Source organism: Macrobrachium rosenbergii, chromosome 3, assembly GCF_040412425.1.
Source record: "Macrobrachium rosenbergii isolate ZJJX-2024 chromosome 3, ASM4041242v1, whole genome shotgun sequence".
NCBI lineage: Eukaryota > Metazoa > Arthropoda > Malacostraca > Decapoda > Palaemonidae > Macrobrachium > Macrobrachium rosenbergii.
In genome coordinates this window covers 56935845-56956650 of record NC_089743.1, presented here as the reverse complement: position 1 = coordinate 56956650, position 20806 = coordinate 56935845, and the positions used below count along the sequence as shown (strand labels likewise).

General features: G+C 47.5%; 1 protein-coding gene across 2 annotated transcripts in view; it reads right to left on the bottom strand.

Moving 5' to 3' along the window:
* Positions 1-15525, bottom strand: part of LOC136855931 (NAD-dependent protein deacylase-like) — a 96304-nt gene extending 80779 nt beyond the window's left edge. Inside the window, exons 1-2 of one of the 2 annotated variants that reach the window (XM_067133438.1) lie at positions 15075-15525; positions 3603-3778 (exon numbers count right to left, since the gene is read on the bottom strand). In XM_067133438.1, the coding sequence (XP_066989539.1) occupies positions 3603-3778; positions 15075-15270 (372 nt within the window). In that variant the 5' untranslated portion in view covers positions 15271-15525. The remainder of the gene's footprint in view (positions 1-3602; positions 3779-15074) is intronic. The other variant, XM_067133432.1, reaches the window with a different exon arrangement.
* Positions 15526-20806: the final 5281 nt, after the last annotated feature.

Below are 20806 nucleotides of genomic sequence, written 5' to 3'. Positions count from 1 at the left end.
AACCACTGGCGTTGGCAGAATCAATTAGTAGATTCTCTCTCAGCGCTGATAATGGCATTACTGCGAGATCCCGTCTTGAGTTACCAGAACCTTGGACCATACCAAGCAGTCATCTGTAGCTTGTGGGATTGTGATGTAACCTTTCATCTCTTGGTTATTTCCATCCACCACTGAAAGAAACTGGAAACCAAGCCTTCCCTGGTCACCTGGGGTAATCAACACCAAGAGACAACTTACAAAGTTGCCCTAATACATTGATGACTTCCTGAAACCTATAGCAAAAGTAGAAAAGGCATTACAGTCTAGACCTAACTAGGGAACAGCTTGCTATCCCTGCCCAAGCTAGAGGACCTGTGCAGGGACTAGTCCTTCCCCAATGCTACCTCCAAATTTGGAAAGAGACCACTAGAGTACAAAATACAGTATAGCTCTCTTTCTCCAATGCATGGTGGCAAGAAATAAAAAATCTTAGGAGAGGCTCCCTTCCCATGAACTGCATTAAAGCCCTGAACATACACAAGCAAAACTTAATGAAATACAGTACTGTATAGTTCAAATGAAGGTTCTATTTCCACAAAATCATATGCTAACCCCTCCTTGCAGAACCACAAGCAATTACCCTCCTGCCAAAGAAAAGACAGGAGAATAAGCCTTAGTTACCAAAAATACACCAGAGAAACTGAGGCAACGATTACAATGCTCATTGGCTTTAGAACAGCAGTTGACTGCACTGAACTAACTGCTGATAAGCTTCCACAGAGGGTTAAAAACTCATCTTTAATTACCACAGAAAAAAACCACTTGCTGCGGCTCAAAAGGACAACACTGATTTGGTTGGAAACCTGTCGGCACAACCAAATGTTCTAAATTCTGATCAGGAAAATCTCGCGATAATGAGGACATTCCTAAACCATGGGGAAATCAGAAAAAACGAAACAGTAACCAACTGTTTATCGATAGAAACTCCCGCAACTGGAAAAGGAGTCGAAATCCCTGAAACAGAATGCTAAGACTACTAAAGGCAACCACCTGCCTACTGAAGTGGAAGCCGAAACAATAGCACATTGTCGAGATTCTCTATAGGCAGGTGATAGTTGAGCAGGAGACAGGCAACAGGTGCACATGCAATAGGAGTGCAATCGATTGACATGCAAGCAAAAGGCACAGGTGATAAGCAATAGGCGCACAGGTGTACGAGTGCAAACAATAAGCATGCATACAAAAGGCACACAGGCGATACAAGTTCAAGCCATAGGCGTGCAAGCAACAGGTGTACAGGCCATAGGCACACACGTGATAGGTGCACAAGCCATAGGCATGCAAGCTATAATCACACAAATCATAGGCAAGTGACAGACATGCAGACAATAGGCGGGCCAGCAAGAGGCATGCAAAAATGCGGCACTGCAACAAAATGCGCAAATTCAAGCTAGACTCAGGCCTCTCACTACAACCTGACTGATACTTATACTAAACTTAATCCATGAAAGATCCTTAGCTACAGGGGATCAAAGCAAAACTCATCAAAGCAAAATGTAACTCCTTGACATGGTAGCTTTAGTAATGCTTACTACCCGGCGGAAGCAGCTAAAACTTGCTTAAACACTACCAGAAAGAGTAAAAGCACCACTGCTACCAAGCCAATCCAATACGGTAAAATTAAAGAGGGAAAAACCTGGGGGGGACTCCTCCTATTCTTACCTGAGCGATCCTATCGGATAATGAATTCTGGTGCTAGAACTGGAGCCACTAATGCCGGACTTGGCACCACTAACGCTGAAATTGGTACTGCTTGGCCCCACTAATACCAGACCTGGTGCTGCTCACATTGGAACTAGAACCACAGATGCCAGACCAAACACAGATCCGCACCACTTTCTGACATGTCCCAGTCCTTGTTACTCCAAGCTACAAGGCAGTAAGACAGGACATGCCAAGGACTAGGCAAGAAAACAGCGAGGGGCATTGATCCTTCCTCTGACCTGGAAAAAACCCAATTTACCAAGACTCTCGCGAGGGCAGCGCAGAAAATAAAAAATTAGTATAATACTAACAATAATAATATCCCATGAAACTTACACCAAGTCAACATAAAAAAAGGACACCATCCTACCAACTCTAATGCCCTGAATTGATGGGAAGCTCATTTGGAGTAACAGAACAAAGAGAAGCAGCAGAGCACCTAAACAGTTCCTAATGGGGAAGCAGACAAGACAAGCATCCCTTCAACTCGAGTCTTACAAATCTTATTGTCTATAGTTGTTTCTTGAACCCAACAAGCTCTCTCCATTCGCAATCAATAACAGCATTTTGTACAACTACGATTGATACAGTTATCCAATCCTAACCTTTCCCTCAGCAAAAACATGAGGGTCAATAAAACTGGAACAATGCCTACTACAGCAACTCTTATCGAATGAATATCAAAAAATACAAGAACATCCAAAAACAAACCAACAAAAAACAGAGTACATAACAATCTGTCGACCTCCTACTGAAACCAGCGACAGAAGTAGACTGATTGGCTACTAGAGTTTGTACCTATCGGTCCCCTGGTTGGGGGTGGAGGGAAGTAGATGGATAAAAGACGGATATTCATAGAAAACCATGTGTTCTCATTTTTTGTTTCAATCTGTCAAACTGCCACCGGAGCAGAAGTAAAAGCTACAGGCAGTCCCCAGTTAACGGCGGTCTCAGTTCTCTGTGATCCGGTTGTACAGGGCTTGTCTAGCAATGAAAATCGGCAATTTTTGGTGCCAAAAATTCCCGATTTCCGCTTACCAGCACTGATAATTGGGTATTGGTGCCGATAACTGAAAATTGGTTATCAGTGGGGGTTCCATTCTGACAGTGTGATAACCAGAAATCGGCAATTTTTGCAGCTTATCGGCGCTGAAAATTACTGATTTTCAGTGCCGATAAGCCACGAAAATTGCCGATTTTCGTTTATCATCACACCATCAGAACGGAACCCCTGCCAATAACCGGGGACTGCCTGTACATGTATAATGGAGAGGTAAGGTTCATTTAAAAAATTAAGTTATTGCAACCATTAACACTTTCATAAGGATTACTGTACTAAGTATCAGTTTCAATGGACGAAATGGGGATTTAAAACATGCCAGTGTTGTCAAGAAACTTATTTTTCCAAGATAAGCGTATTAACATATCTTGTAACTCTACATTTCAAAAAATGTGTCACCAAAGGTGTAACAGTAGACAGGCATACAAAAGACTTTGTTATGTACTTACTGTAGTACCAAATATGATGCAGACAAAATACATACATACCATATTAAGACAATCTTTGTGCTTTAATTTGAAGTGTGGTCACACATATACATTTTGCAAAAAGGAGAAATATGTTTTTACACTAGGTTTAGCAGCAGTTACCAAATAAAATATTAATCTTAACAAGAGCATCTTGAGATTTTTACAAAACCTCAAGATGCAAATATCCTTCATGTGTATATAGGTTTAACAAAATCTTTACTACAAATATTGAAGCTAATTTGCACCTAAAACGTCTCAGGATACCTGAAACACAAATACAGTATACTGTAACTGGTATAAGAAAATGACAGTCATATAACTGCACTCACAGGATTAGGGTTTTTACTTTGCATGACCTCTCTGCGATAATGGTAAAATTCCCAAACTAAGGAAGGGTTACGGTGAAAGGCCACTGGACTAGCCAAATCTTGAGCTTGCCAAGTGCGCCAAAAACCTCCAGCTCCTCGGAAAGTCGGCACTCCTGACTCTGCAGATACTCCAGCTCCTGTACAAGACAATGCATTCTTAGAACAAACTGCGTAATTTTAAAAAATGAGAAGAAAATTTAAAATCGAATTAAATTATTCTTGGAGAAGTTGCTGATAATAGTTAAGTGGTCACACCTCCATTTTCTCCTAAGCTTTATACTGTAATGTAAATATAGAATCCAACATTTTGAAAGTTGAAATATTAAAATTCATAGCAAATGAAAATAAAAACATGCTAAAATTCTTTTCAACCTTGAATGAAGATAGTCTTTAAAGTTTTTGAGGAAAATATTGTCACAGACGATGATAAAACAAAGGTGTTAAAGGTGGTTAACTGGTGGTTGATAGGAGAATTGTGAGTTACTGCCCACTCATCAGTTAGCAAACCAACATTTTTCCCTTCAGCATTAGGGACTATGTGGGGATGGTTGAGGTGGGATTATAATAAAAGGCTCCTTTGAGATACAGATCATTGCCTTTTATGTAGAAGACTTACTCCTAAGTTGAGAGGATCATTTCTCAAAACTGACTGCCCTACAACAGCAAACTGCTAAGCCTGAAAGGAAGATAAGTATTAAACAGTAGGGACCCATCAACAAAAAGATGGAGGGGATGAAGGCACCCCCCTCACTAACATCCTTTATACCTCAAAAAATGCCACTGATTCTTGACAACTAAAAACTCAAACAAAAAACAGTCAAGTTAGCAGTCAGGAGGAGCAAAGAGTCAAAGAAAAATGGCTTAGTGGCAGAGGGTAAGAGGGGTACTACCCCTGTCAGCTTCCAATAATCCCAATTACTCACACTGTTACTAAGATTAACAACCATTACTGTTCACGCTGAAAATACTCATATAAAAGATGATGGTTTCTTTCCCTAGGAACAAATGCCCCTGAAGATAAATTTATGTTGACAGAGATAAAAAAAAAAAACAAAGAAGATGCACATGTTTGAACAGTCTGGAGTAAGTAGGCTAACCATAGCACAATGATGGGTCACAGTGTTCTTGCTTATTTAGAGATGGCAGTCTCATGGAAAGTGTCTCTCTATGGGATTATTAAACTAGCCTAAACCATCCAGTTAAAACTAGTGCTTTTGACTATGTTTCCAGATAAAAGTGCAAAAGAGTTGTGCACATTATTTCTGCAGGTTGCAGGCTGCTTAAAAGCAGATAAAAATCACAGTTTTTGAAAGTAAATTGTATTTTTCCTAACTATACAAACCTGAGGTCCTTTACGTTAGGAATTACTTTCAGCGTAGGCTGGAAACAGCCGTTAAACTCTTGAGCAAGGTGGTTAAGCAATTACTACCGCCAGGTAGGCGGGAATACCCGCCTGCCCAGATGTAAACATTCCAGTTTGCCTTTCAGTCCAGGTTCAGATTGAGGGGTGGCATGAGGTGGGCATATTATGTAATGTAAAGGACCTCAGGTTTGTATAGTTAGGAAAAATACAATTTACTTTCAAAAACTTTGATTTGTTCTGACATGATGTACAAACCGTCAGTCCTCTACATTAGGAAGACTCACTGGTTGGAGGGAGGAATCTGAGTGAGTCTCCTGAAGTGACTGGAGTTCTGCACACCTGGGGTACTCCTCCCGGTCGAAAGAGTGAGGAGGAGTACTGAGCCTCTGACGTTTTGATCGGAGTGTAGGAACTGCAAGATCAAATGTCAGACACTGGACCTTTTCGCATGAGTGAGGAAACGTAACTCATGAAACAGGCTGGAAGAATCTTAGAGTCGGAGGCAGTAAGGAAAAGCTGAGATAGGATTTCCCTTATTGCCAGACTCCTTCCTCCCCTTGCTAGAGGAAGGAGCGGAATTGCTTCTGTGATTCTAAGAGAAAAATAGAACGGGTGCTCGATGTGTAGTCTTACCGCATCAGCGCCAGGTCCAGCATGTGTTGGTTTGAGTCCTATTCTCATCCCGAAGGAGGAGAAGTAGAAGGACGGGGAAGGAGGAGGAAGAGAGGCCAGTCACTCTCAGTATCCTTCTCACTTCCAGAACCAACACCTTAGGTGAGATGCTATTTGTCCTCTTGAAGGAGCCAGGTACGAAAACACAACTTGTTGAGCAGCCACCACAGGGCCAAGGAAAAAAGGTCCCAAGGGCCTGTGGGCAAGACCATAGGAAGACAAGAGTGTAGTCTATGAGACCATGTCTTGCTTCCAGCCCGACAGAAACTTCCCAGAATGCGAGGGATGGACCAAGCCATCGGCTTTGTGAGCTCTCAGGTGGAAGGTACCGGTATCGTTGTTGTCAGCTGCCAAGTACCTCCTTCAATCACTTCACGAAGCCAGGAGGAAGATGTGTCCTTACACACTTCTTCCTTGGGAGAGAGAGTACTAGCAAAAATGTCCACAACATCCAGGTTAAGAGTGTCGAGCCTTTTCGGAAAATACCACAGCTCCTTAAGGACAAAGTAACGAATGATCTGGATCATCGATACAAAGTCCAAGGAGGAGGGGAACAAGGACAACTCAACCCCAACAACAAATGCCGAAGGATTTGGAGTCCACCTATGACATGCGAGGAGTCGAGGTATTGATCCCCTTCACCTATTCTTCCATCTTCTATGCCAAGGTCGGAGCAAGATGAGAGATGGTCCTACGAGGGCACATCTCTATCCAACGACTCTCGTAAGAGTGCATGCAGCATAGGACAGGAACCCTAAACGAGAGTCACATGCCACCCAGGAAATAGTTCTCTGGGACAGCAAGACCGAAGAAGCTTCTCATCCATAGCTAAATTTTAACTGAGGAGAATAAGGCTACTTCAGATAGAAGACTAGGTCGCAAGGGCCTACGTTCTTCACAAATGAAAGGGAAAGAAGCAACCCTCGGCAGAGAAAATGAGGAAGTCCAAACTTGAGGAGCGACTCTGACCCGAGAAGGAGTTCCGCAACGACACCCACCAGCGAAGACGGCTCCAGTCCGTGGGAGTGTTGCAGAGGACTTCAAGAGATATCCAGCTATATCCGCTGCCATTCGGCGAGAAAGCCTATGCTTGCAAGGGAAGCTGGAAGGTCTCCCAGTCCCGAACACATGGAGATGCTGCCCAGAGAACCGCTTCTTGTATAGCTGCTACAGGAGGTTGGGTCAAGCAGAATTCTTCTCGATGCCTCGGCTATCAGGTCGGGCGAGAGTCGAAGTCTTCCAGCATTTGTCTGTAACTCGGGGTGAGCGATCCTTGAGAACCCCTAGCGAAACAGACAAATACAGAGGGAAAAATATAGATATCAAGCTTCCCAGAGAGACAGCATGCCTCGCCGTAGCGGCCCATGGGTCTGGTATGGGGAGCGAGAAAAAACTACCGATTTGTGCAGGGAGGCAACAGAAAGACAGTAGAGATTTCTCAGTCAAGCAATCTCTCTGAGAATCTTCAAGTGAGCAGCACGTTCTGTCCCGATCACACAAACCTGAGGCCAAGCTCGCCTGCCAATACATCCCTACCAGGGATGCATCTGGCTAACTGAGATGTCGAGTGTGCTATAGAACACTCGAGTACCTGCAAATGTTGACAGATGAAACAGGAGGATAAAACGATTCCCTCTTGTTTGTCAACAAATGCCACTACTCTGGTTTGTTGTTCAATGAACCACTGAGTGTTGCAAAACTCATCCTGAATTCTCGGAAGGCCACAAGGCTGCCTTGAGCCCAGGATGGTGATGAGAAGGTACTAATCGTCTCGGTCCCACACCTTCAAGATAAAGTCTTACAGGTGTGCGCCTCTTCCTCGATCGGTGAATCCGTAAGTAGACACACGATGTGAGGGGAATATGCAAGCATATTCAAAGGTTCCTTCAATCAAGCATTAGCCTAACTCCTTCCTCATACTTCGAAGAGGAAAGAAGGACGGAGGAATTCTCCGCCATGGGGAAGCTTCTGCAAGATGACAGGATACCGAGACAATTAGCTCTAGCCAGACTGACATTTCCTGAATCAGGAGCACAGGAGAGGAAGCGGGATGAAGAGAATTGCTGAGACCTAAGGGAAAGAGATACTTCTCCTGAAGGAATCCATTCCCAGGTCTCGGCAATGTTGCTGCCAGCTCCAGACTCTTGATAAGTATCATCTCATCCAGGAATCTGCAGTAGGAGAACTTCTGCCCAGTCGATACTTCTTTCTCTCTTCCCTTCTTCCCTCCTCCCTTATGGGAAAGAGGGTGGAAAGAGACACAGTTATGCACACTTTCCTAGAAGGGTAGGAGAGGGGACTTCTTTGGAGTTGAGGGGGGGGTTGGCTTGAACTCTAGGTCAACTCAAGATGACTAAGACCCAAAGGTCTTGGCCATTGTCCAAAGGACAAGGCAGTGCCCTGGTACAAAGGTTTGATTACCAAGGTATCTGGCAAAACTCTGCAAGAGAAAGGCAGACCCAAGTAAAGTTCGTTCCTAAGGGTCGAGCCAACTCGGGACTTATGAAACCGGAGATCCGAATTTGGACAAAGTCCTTCTTCTTAGCACCAGAATTGCCCACAGAATTGCAGGCGGCCAGACCCTTCGAGGCAAGAAGAATTCATTTTCTGTCAAGGCAGGGGAGAAGCGTGGTGTCTCGACCTGAATGAATTCCTTCTACGAAGAAAAGAATTCATCTGGTTGAGAACGCTCTCGGAAGCAAGGACCGCAGCGGCCCGCGACACTCTCGGCCCCTCGGGAACTGCAAGGGTTGCGAGTGATGAAGATTATTCATTGGGGGAGTCACGGTCCTGTCCCGGGGATTCTCGCACTGAGGAATCAGCGCAAAGTTCTCCGAAAAACAAGGGCGATCGCAACTTGAAGAGGAAGACCCTCGCTGCTTCTGAACCATGAAACTCCTTTACCTCTGCCCTTGGAGGGAGCATTGACAGATCCCATAAAACCCTCCTCGGCTACCTGGTTGTACCGCAAGACAATTAGGGGACCAACACCCAAAGCATGCCAGGAAGCCGAACTCTGAAGAGCTCTCTCTGTCCATCTCACACCTCTCGGAACAACCGAGAGGAAAAGAGAACAGGTGCGGAGAAAGAGTACCCCTACCTGTCCTGCCAGTAAGACCAGCAGGAGAGGCGGACCATGAGCAATAATCAACCAAAGGAGGTTACTGCTACACGAGGGAAGAAGAGCACTTGTGCCGTGCCAAAGTGCTTTCCTGGGAAGAGCAAAACAGTTCAATCTAACAGAGCCAAGAACCCGACTCGGAAAAAACCCGAGTGGGGCCGAGCCGAGCTGATCACGCAAACACGATCCAGACTGGGAGGTATACAGTGGACGGGAGGCAGGCGGGGCGAGCCGAGCCAGTCTCGCAAGTGCAACCAAGGGCTGGGTGGGGCAAGCAAGCCGAGCGAGCCAGTCTCATACGCGTGACCAGGGGCCGAGCCGATCGCGCGAACACATTCGGAACTGGACAGGGCGGAACTCATCTGCCGTGAACTATTGCCAGTTTCCCAAGTTCTAAACTCCGAGGCTGAGGTCCCTTGAGAAGAAGGTTCAAGACGCAAGTATGAAACCCGGCCAAGCAACCGAAGCAGCTGGCGAGCAGTATCAAGACACCTGGCGTTTTGGCACCCAGACACCTGGGTGTCTCGGCACTTTCTCTCGTCCTGTGCCTCTCGTCAGGAGATCGCTTGTGATTCATAGAATTCGAGCTACCCACAAGACTCCCAAAAATCAGGAGCGGCTGCTTTCAGTTTTCTAAGAGATCGAAAGAGCCAGGCACAGAGCCAATCTTAGATGCAGACTTCCAAGACTGGCAACGAGGGCGCTGCCCCCGAAATGCCAGACTCCACAGGAGAATGCAAATCGGTTCCCACCCGAGGGCGGGAAGAGCCAACGAGAGAGACTTGTCTCCTGGAAGAGTGTCAGTCCCTTAGAAGTCCTGCAGGACTCCCGAAGGGAATCTCTTCCCTGCTTCTTCTGGTGTTCGAACCGGCAGGATCGAGACACCAGGCTAGGACCCCAACCGAGCACTGGCAAGCGCTCGGAGTGCTTGTGGTGCTGGCGGGAAGAGCTGAGACACCTGGGTGCCTCAGCATCGATGCAGAAATCGTCTTGCTGACAACTGTAATTGGCTCGAAGGGCTTGGGTTAGGGGCAGGTAGGAGGCTGAAGGGCGGCGCCAGCCGGCAGGAACTTGAGGAGGACGGTAGTGGGTTGAAGGGTGACGTCGGATGATCCTTCGGTAGCCAGCTGGAGGGGGACGGCTGAAGGATGACGGCAGCTGATCCTTCAGTAGACAGCTCGAGGGGGGCGGCAGCTGGCTGAAGGATGACGTCGGCTGGTCCTTCATTGGTCAGCTCGTCCGCACGAAAAGTCGGGGCGGCTTCAGGTTTCCTGGAGGAGGCGCCCAGGGCTCCGGTGGTGGGGTGGGTCATCTCGGAGGGTCAGACATCTACTGAGAACTTGGGAATGGCGGGAAGCGGGGTGGTGGCAAAGGGTCTGTTGGCGCGTGGGTCGTCATCTCAGGTCGGCGGGGTCCTTCGGCGCACTCCGGGGTCACCAGTGTAAGGACGGGATTGAGTGACATACTGGCTGGGTGTTGACTGGTTTATTGGTAGTTCCTTACTGAAATGAATGTACAGAATCTTCGAAGATGTTATTGGCGTGTGCAAGCAGTAAAGTAGCATCTACACACAGACAGGGGAAAACAGAAGCAATGATTCGGGCATCTGTGTTTGTCTGCACACAAACAGATGGCGATATCAAGAGACATAATAAACGTACAGTGATGAAACATATATCAATGGAAAGGCCAGGAAATTCTACATATGGCCAATTGCATGAGATTCGAGACAGATTAATGAATACAATGCAGTAGCACAATATATGTGAAATGATGAGACGTTTGGCATCTTCACAAACAGAAACATATATACAATTTGATACCGAAGATTCGGTGGAACATTATAAGTACATAATTAGAATGCTTGCAAGGCAATGCGAGTAGTGGTGATTGTACATATATCAAGACAACAATGGTTAGGGAGAAACAGACGGAAATATTGTATGGTAGAATTGCGTTCCTTCAAAGAAAGAAAATGAGATGCTCTTGTTCTGTCTTGTCCCCTCCGATGGATGACGAACACACACGTGTGTTTGGAAGAGACGGCGTCGGGGCGACGGTCTCTTACAAGTACCCCTACCTGTCCTGCCAGTAAGACCAGCAGGAGAGGTGGACCGTGAACGACAATCAACCAAAGGAGATTATTGCCACATAGGGGAAGAAGAGTGCTTGTGCCGTAGCAAAGCGCTTTCCTGGGAAGAGCAGAAAATTCACTCGAACAATGCCGAGAACCCGATTCGGAAAAACCGAGCAGGGCTGAGCCGAGCCGTACCGAACCGAGCCAATCAAGCAAACGCGATCCAGAGGGTGGTATGTGGTGGACTGGGAGGCAGGCAGGGCGAGCCGGGGCGAGCCAAGCCAGTCTCGCGAACGCAACCAGGGGCTGGGCGGGGTTAGCAAGCCGAGCGAGCCAATCGCACGAACGCAATCGGAAGTGGACAGGGCAGAACTCGTCTGCCATGTACTGGCGCTAATTTCCTGAACTCTAGACTCTGAGGCCAAGACCCCTCGAGAAGAAGGTTTAAAGGGGAATTCTGTGTCTGCTATCCTGCATGCTCAAACCCTAAGGTTCAAGACACAATGATGAAACCCAGCCAAGCAGCTGGCGGGCAGTGTCACGACACCTGGGCATCTCGGCACTGAGACACCTAGGTGTCTCGGCACTTTCTCTCGTCCTGTGCCTCTCGCCAGGAAAGCCCTCGTGATTCATAGAATTCGAGCGACCTACGAGACTCACAAAAATCAGGAGAGGCTGCTTTCAGTTTCCTAAGAAATCAAAAAGAGCCAGGCACAAAACCAGTCTTATACACAGACTTCTAAGACTGGCAACTAGGGCGCGGCCTCAAGAACGGTTCCCGCCCAAGGGCAGGAACAGCCAACGAGAGAAACTTCTTCTGGTGTCTGAACTGATAGGATCGAGACACCAGGCTGGGAACCCGGCCGAGCACTGGTAAGCATTCAGGGAGCGCTTGTAGTGCTGGCAGGAAGAGCTAAGACAGGTCTTTCCTCTCGCACTGCTCCCGAACTTGGGGGGGAGAGTACTCTCCAGACCAGATCGGGATACTCGGTATTCCACAGAATCTGGAACACCCGGAGTGGCTCGCGAACGAGCGCCCAAAGCAGCACCTGTCAGAGGCAGAACCTCTAGGACTGGGAACAGGAGCGCAAACCGAGGTCTGTGCGCCCATGGCTCCCGAAACACAAAACCCAGGGGTATGCGGATCGGTTCCTGAACCCGAAGGTCAGGAAAAGCCAACAAGAGACCCACTGCCTCCTCAGAATTTAGGCAGTGCCTAGATGTCGAAGGACATCAAGGGGAAAGAAGCAGCCTTCCTCTCCTTCAGCCGACAGAGGTCTATCAGGTTCCCGGGACCCCCTTGAACCTCGGGAGAGAAAGGGAGGAGGCAGCAGAAGATGAAATCGAAGATAAGTTGAAGAAGACAGCGGCTACTTCCTTCACCTTCACTCCGACATCATCTACAGGATGATGGACATGAAACATCGTAACCTCCACGGCAGCTAGGCAGGATCGCAATGGAAGCATCCCAGGACACGACCACCAGGAGAAGCAACAGGCATGATCAGGACAGCCAATGCAGGAGCTACAGAAGCAGTGTGGAATGCAGGAGCCAAAGCAACGGCCAGGAACATCACATGAACATCACCAGCAACGACAGGAGCGATCAGGACGGCTGAGGCAGGAGACCAGGAGGAGCCGCCTAAAGACTTGTCGCCGAGTCAACAAGAGCAATAACAGTCAATCCCAAAGCAAACATTGTATGAATGTCGGGACTCCTTCAGGTAAAGATATCCCAACTGAGACATCCAGCCAACTACAGGTATTGCTGCACCTGCAATGCTCACTGTCAACCTGAAAAAAAAGCAAAGATAATTAGCAGAGGGAGACTCCTCTCGCTCCGAGGGGAACTGCCCTACAAAGCGAGAGGAGCCCCCTCAGATGAGGCCTCCCAATTGCCCCACCCCCCCTGCAGTCTTCATCCAGCAAGCAAGCAAAGAGGGCGAAGGAGAGATGGAAGAAGAACCTACAGTGAAAGAGAAGGAAGGAGGGGAGGCCATCAAGGGCGCCATGGAAGCGAAACTTACCAACGATGCCCATAACCTTCCCCGCAACTCTTCCACAGTGCAGGCGAAGAACAACACTCAGCACAAGTAGACTCAAAAATACATAAAGATCCCATCGGGATAAAAAACAGAGCTCAGTGACAGTCTGGCAAATAGATCCAACAACATGTCTGCAACACATGATGGCTGAAAGGAAACTGGAATGTTTACATCCGGGCAGGCGGGTATCCTGCCTACCTGACGGTAGTTACTGCCTAACCACCTTGTTCAAGAGTTTAATGGCTGTGCCCAGCTTCGCCATAAGGAATTCCTAATGTAAAGGACAGATGGTTTGTATATCATGTCGGAACAACTGGTCTTATTGAGAACCTGACACAATCTAATTGTGCCAAAATGGCTACCATAGAGAATACTTCACCAATGATTCTAAAGATCAGAAGAGAAGACAAATTCCAAAAAACCGCTGCTGCCAATCACTGTATTCACAGCCATCAGCCAGCAGAAACATACTGAGCTCGTTTCCTGAGCTGGTTCCTCTCTTACCCCAAAAGTGAGGGAGGTTACTTGCCTAGCCAAAACAAAAGTAGCGCTACCACGAATTTCAACATTCTAGCTGCCGGTTAATAGAAACTAATAGCTATATAATTACTTGGTAAGTAGCTTATATAAAAATATTGACCCCTACAGCCTGTGCAGATCATATGAGAGTCATAGGTTTCCTTGGTCAAACGAGTATTGCAGCCTTTGCCGCAATACCGAAAGCTAGACAAACTAGAGTCAGAAATAATGAAAAACCAAGGAAGTTAAGTCAAAATCAGGAATAGTCATATCGGTTAAAGTCACAATTAATGATCCAACACTCTAAATGTGCAGAAAAGGCTACCAATACAGAATACTTCACCAAGCGATGAAATAACAACAGGAAAGATGAGTTCCAAATTAGAAATAGCTGCTGCTAACAACTGGTATACAGCCATCAGCCAACGGAAACAAATTGAAGCTCTTTTGCTAGTTGTTCCTCTCTTTCCCCAAAGTGGGTGGGGCACATTACCAAAACCCAAAACAAACTTGTGCGACCCATGAATTTCAAAATTTTAAGCTGCTGGTAATAGAAACTAAAAGCAATGTAATTACTTTGTTACTTATATAAAACAGCAATTTGCAACCAAATACTTTCGAGACTTGACTGCTACCACGTTATATACTATGGTCTCCCCGACTATCTAAGAAAATTTCAAGGAGTACAGATAGAACCATCAGGTTAATAAAAGGACTACATTCCCATGATAGCACTAACTGAGCTACACTGGCTCCCAGAAAAAGATAGAATAAAATATTAAATACTTCTTACAGTCTTTAAAGCACTAAAATATGGTGAACCAACATATCTGAGAAACTGCCTCAGCTTTAGACCTGAAATGAATATTGTAATCAGACATAAGTGAAGCATATAGGCTATCTGAACCTAGAACAAATTATAAGTCAGGTGAGAGAGCATTTGTACATTGCGCACCAAGACTATACAAAAAATACAGCCTGAAGTGATCATACAAGAAGAAAGCAAATTTAAAAAAGAACTAAAGACTCCTATTCTGCAGGAGCTATGATACTGATGAGAAGACACTAAAAGGCAATTATTAAATATAAGAAGCACCTTATTTTGAAGATGTATAATGGCCCACCTGAGAGGGAATCATCCCTGAGGAGGGCTGTACATAAAACCTAACAAAGTGAAACCAGATCTTACCTACCTAACCTACCTTAGGGCAACGTGCCTGACCTGGGCAGGGGGTTATGGACCAGACCAAATAGGCATTAACCTGTCCCTGTTGGTGCCCGGTGGGAACCAGGCTGTGTAAGTATTGTAAACTTTTGCCAGGAACTTGGCCTATATTAATATAACGTACCCTAATCCTAGCAGGCCCTGTTACTTAGCAGGGAGGGGTGGGGGCTCTGCTGCCCAGACCCTGCCATGAATGAAACTCTACCTTTTACCAATAGCTCCCTTATAACGACTACAGTCGACCGACAAAAAATAACGGCAAACTGTTAATAAGCAACCAAAATACTATAAGGTCAATTTGCAAAGTAGGCTAGCCTAATACCCGATGCGGAGTAACCCCATAGTTCTACCTTATCTTATTATAAACAATTAGTATTATATTTTTAGCATACTTTAATCCACTTTGCTTACCTGTTAGGGCAACTACGTGTTTTGCTTTCTTGTAGATCTCCCTAAATTTTGCCATGTCAGAGCTAGGACGTTTATTCTCCATCTTCACAAGCGTATTTATTGTCAGTAGACCTAACGAACTCGGTAGAGTTTTAAAGAGGTTTCCTGACAAACCCATGCAAGCTGCACTAGCGGTAATCCGGCCTAAGGTAGCCATTAAGTCAACAATATCTCAAGCTCGTCATAGCCATTTGCTATTTTGCTTCCTACTGCCAGACGATTTCATAGAGATATTTCAACGCCCAATATCCTAAGTCAAATCTGTCGTACTCTGTACTTCTATTAAAATAAAATTAAATAGGTTGGAAACCTTTTATTTATATTCACGGTTACTGAGAGGTTAAAAGTGAAATTGTCCCATGGGTTGTTTACGTTACATGTCACGCCAGCGGCCAGACGTACAAATTACAATAATCAGCTGATCGCTCTCAGGTACTGTGCCAGCTATTTCCAGTGTTCTTCACAGTTTAGTTCCTATTGTAAGATGCTACAGAAGTATAGCAGTGTGAACGTGCAATAACCCAAACAATTCTTGCAACTCTTTCGTAACTGTGCTTATAATGAATTCATTCGCAACTAATTTGTTGAGAAAGTTTTTACTGTATTTGTATTCACACGATAATTAAGCACAGGAAAGCACGGATTAGGAACCCCAGGACCCATTCATACTCCCCTTACGAAACATTAGGAAGAGGAGTGTAAAGTCCCGCTAAACGGGTTTTCTATGAAAAACCTCCCGTTGTCTACGGTGCCTTCACACCTGACCCTAGGTCAGAGTACTCAGCCCTATTTTTATTATGTAATTGTACATATATTACCCATTCATCTTTGCCCTTATATATTGTGTATGCGTCAGAGTATTTTTGTGTCTAATCTATTACTTTCAATTGTCACATTGCTTGCATGTACCTGTCCTGTTTTGCATAGAGAATGATTGACCTCGGGTCACTCGCATGTCTTTGCACTGACGTCCGCACACCACTTTATAAGCAAGCGGCTTCCTCAACAAAGCGTTCGGGCGTCACCGATCCTCGTCGGCAAGTGGCGTACCGCCTGGTACACCACGAAGAGTTCCCTGTCGAAGGTGCTGTAGCGGGTCTCGGTGGGGCTGAGCTTCCTGCTGAAGAAGGCAATGGGCTGGGGGGCTCTGTTGACGACCCTCTCCAGGACGGCCCCATAGGCGACGTTGCTGGCGTCCGTTGTTAGCTGGAGGGGGGCGTTGGGGTCCTGGTGGGCCAAGGTTGTTGCCTTGGTGAGGACGGCCTTCATCAGGGAAAAGGGCCGCTGCTGGTTGGGGCCCCACACTAAGGACTTCGGATGGCCCTTCAGGATCTCCGTCAGGGGGGCCATGGTGTGCGTGACCCCGGGGATGAACCTCCTGTAGTAGTTGACCATCCCGAGGAATTCTTGTACGCCCTTGACGGAGGTAGGGGTGGGAAACCTGACGACGGCCTCGACCTTCGATGCGAGTGGGCGGACGCCTCCTGGGGATATTTTGTGGCCAAGGAAGTCAACTCTTTCGACGCCGAAGGTGCACTTGTCGAACCTGACGACGAGGCCATTCCCCTGCAGGCGCTGCAGGACCTTCCAGATGTGCCGCAGGTGTTCTTTGTGGGACCTGGAAAAAATTAGGATGTCATCGACGTAGCAGATGCAGAAGTTCAGGTCTCCCAGGATGCTGTCCATCAGTCTCTGGAAAGTCACCCCTGCGTTCCTCAGGCTGAAGGCGGAGAAAGCGAAGACATAGGATGGCCCTTCACAAAGCTGGGGGATGCATGGTCCTCCAGGCAGCAGCGGCACCTTGCGACCATCACCGAGTTCACCTGCACCACCAAGTACCTCCCCGGCAGGAAGAACCCTGTAGCAGATGCCCTCTCGAGGATTGAAATCAACGTGGTGCAGCTCGGGATCGACTACGAGGACCTCGCCCGGGAACAGGCCACTGACCCAGAGATTCCAGCTTACCGAACCGCCATCATCTCGCTGAAGTGGAAGGACGTGCCCCTTGCCCCTGGGGGGCCAACACTGCTGAGCGATGTAAGCACTGGCCACCCCCGCCCACTGGTGTCCGCCTCCCGCCGTCGTCTGGTCTTCACCATCATCCATGGACTGTCCCACCCCTCTGGCAGGACGACGGCCAAGCTGCTGGCAGAGAAGTTCGTCTGGCACGGCATACAGAAGGACTCAATGGCCTGGCGAGGCAATGCATTCAGTGCCAGACCAGCAAAGTAGGGCGTCACACCGAGTCGGGGGTGGGCGACTTTCCTCAGCCGGGAAGACATTTTGGGCACATCCACGTCGATGTTGTGGGTCCTCTTCCCCCATCAGGAGGAACCAGGTACCTTCTGACAGTTGTCGACTGCTCCACCAGGTGGCCCAAAGCGACACCCATGCAAGAAGCCACCACCAGTGCGTGCGCCGAGGCCCTCCTCTCCATCTGGATCAGCCAGTTCGGTGTCCCAGACCACATAACTTCGGACAGGGGTCCAGCTTTCCTGTCCGAGCTGTGGACTGCCCTGGCATGTCTGCTGGGGACCACTCACCACAGCACCTCCGCCTACAATCCCGCAGCCAACAGATTGGTGGAAAGGTTCCACAGGTCGCTGAAGGTGTCCCTCATGGTTTGCAGCGCCGCCGACAATTGGAAGTACCAGCTGCCCTAAGTCCTCCTCGGGTTGAGGGCCTCCCCCAGAGCCAACGGTGACCCGTCCGCAGCAGAAAAAGTCTATGGGGAGTCCCTCGTTGTCTCGGGCGAACTTATCACGGAGGACTGGGACAACCTAACAACACAGAGGCTCCGCGACAGGGTCGGAAAGTTCGCTTCCTGCCAGCGGACGTATACTGACAGGACGTCCCCCTTCATGCCTCCTGGTCTATCCTCCACCACCCACGTCTTCGTCAGGAACGATACCGTCTGCCCACCCTTAACCAGGCCCTACAGGGGGCCTTTCCTTGTGCTGGAGAGAAACAAAAAGACATTCCGGTTGGCCATCCACAGGAAGGACGACTGGGTGTCGGTAGACCGCCTCAAGCCCACACTCCTGGAGGAGGACGTCGGTAGCACTCCCCAGTGCCCCCCACAGGACACGTCGCCCCCTCAGCCCACCCCGCCCACAAGGAAGTCGCTTGGGCACCCCCGAAAGGCACTGGGCCCAGGCAGGGGAACAACCAACCACTCCCATATGCAACGCACCGAAGTCGAACGCAACCCCGAGCTGACATCGATGAGCTGCAGCCCTCTCCGCCGCCCCAGCAGATACCTGCCTTGATCAGACGTTACTTACGTCCTTGGCGGGGTGGGGGGAGTATTGTAAAGTCCCCGCTAAACGGGTTTTCTATGAAGAACCTCCTGTTTTCTACGGTGCCTTCACACCTGACCTTAGGTCAGAGTACTCAGCCCTATTTTTCATTACGTAATTGTACATGTATTACCTGTTCATCTTTGCCATTATATTGTGTATGTGTCAGAGTATTTTTGTCTAATCTACTATTTTCAATTGTCACATTACTTGTATGTACCTGTCCTGTTTTGCATAGAGAATGAGTGACCTCAGGTCACTTGTATGTCTTTGTACTGATGTCCGCACACCACTTTATAAGCAAGCGGCTTCCTCAGTAAATTAGCTGTAATTGCCTACCTGCTCTTTCTTTTGTACCCTCTCACAGGAGTACCACAAGTAGGGCATTAGGTCCATTTCTATTTTGTATTTATATGACTGTATTGTTCAACATACTACAAGGGCATAGGATAAAGTTCAAGCTATTTGCGGACGACACCCAATTTTATTTTCACAAGAACAGCAATAAAGTATACCAAATTAGAAAATAAATTATGTTCTTACCAGTGTTAAGGAATGGATGACAGTTAAGCAGTTAAAGTTAAATTAAAACTGAAATTTATGTTGGTAGGAATGAAAAACTTTATAAGAAACCTTGGTGATTTTCGGCTAAATACAAATAATAATCCAATCGCTGACTAAGTACATGTGTAAAGATGCCTTCTTTACCCATTAATTACGATCATGTATCACATCTATCAAAGCAGCAAGAATCTCATGTAGGCTATATATTTGTAAGTAGATTTCCTGGCCTTTTCGCCAATATATATTTTATCACTGTATGTACATTATGTCTCTTGTTATTGTTATTTGATTGACTGTTAACAAACAAATTGCTCTCACTCAGCATGCGGTCACAGAAACCTGGGGTCGGGCACCACGTTTCCGTCCGCACGCTGCTATGTATACCTTATGCCCAGGTAATAAATCAATCAGTACCCAGTTCTGTCTTCTTTGACATCAAAACTGGTGACCCAGGAGCGATGGTAAACACAGCGGTTTTGGCTTCACCATTAACGGACTCATTATGGCCGCTTTACCTTCAGAGAACCTTTAACGGAACCATACGGCAACAAAGTCGAGACCTCTGAAAATTCCTTCCTCAGAGAACCCATGCCACTAATGGACTAATTATGGCGTATCTTCTTCAGGTACGTTCTGGCGTTCTCGAACGGTTTGGCCCTGCCATTTACAATTCACGTCGACCATATTCAGAAGTCATTAATGGAACCACATGGGCGTATTTTGACTTTTGACGAGCCTCAAATACCATTAACGGACTAAATGCGGTGCTTATTTCGCGTTTTGGTGTGAGTAAAAATGTCAGACACTGAGGTAGAAAGTCGTTCCGAAGACACACAGATCCTCTGCATCCCCCTCTCGACTTTGAAGGCAGCAATAACCCAGGTGATGAAACTGCCACCGTTCTCGCAGCAAAATACCTCATCCTGGTCCTTTGGGCAGACATCCATTGGAGGTCCTCAACAGAATCACCCCATGGTTGAACTCGCAGCCAGGCAAAGGCAAGTACGAAGACATACGAAAGAAACTCAATGACACATGCTCCATGCCCATCCCAGAGAGAGCCCAACGTGCCCTTGACCTGATGAACCAGCCCTTGGGGAACGCATCACTCAGGAACGCCTGGGACGAACTATGAGGTCTCCTGATGCTGCTGGGCTTCAACTCAGACGGACGGGAGGGAGATCAGCTTGTTGCGGGAAATATTCCTGCGGCATCCTCCGCAGAAGGTGAGGGCACAAATCATGGAAGCAGACGCGCTCTCAAAGGATGAATTGGTGAGCCTCGCACACAAACTCCACAAGGCCTCCAAGCACGCTGCAACACCTGCAGCCTGCAGTCTGGTAGCAGACGAAGCAGAAGAGGGGGACACGAACACGGTATACAGGAAGAAGGCGCCACTGCAGCAGCAGAAGACAAGGACAAATCCAGTCATGTGTTACTTCCATTGGAGGTTCGGAAAGGACGCCAAGAAATGCAGAGCCCCCTGTTCTTTCACAAAAACTAGGAAGGCGGCCACCCATAGCAGCAGTGGGCGCAAACCTTAGAGAATCCCAGCCAGTAGGATTTTTCATCCACGACGCCATATCGGGACGACGGATGCTGATAGACACGGGGGCTATGCAGTCGGCATTTCTGCCGTCGGGGGAGGACCGCAACCGCACTTCCAACACTGCAGCCGCACTAGTGGCTACAAATGAAAGCCCCATCCACTGCTACGGAACTCGGACCTGCCGAATATCCATCCTGGGCCATAAATATGAATGGCCCTTCATCATCGCAGATGTCAAGTTTCCATTACTAGGCACCGATTTCCTTGCACAACATGAACTG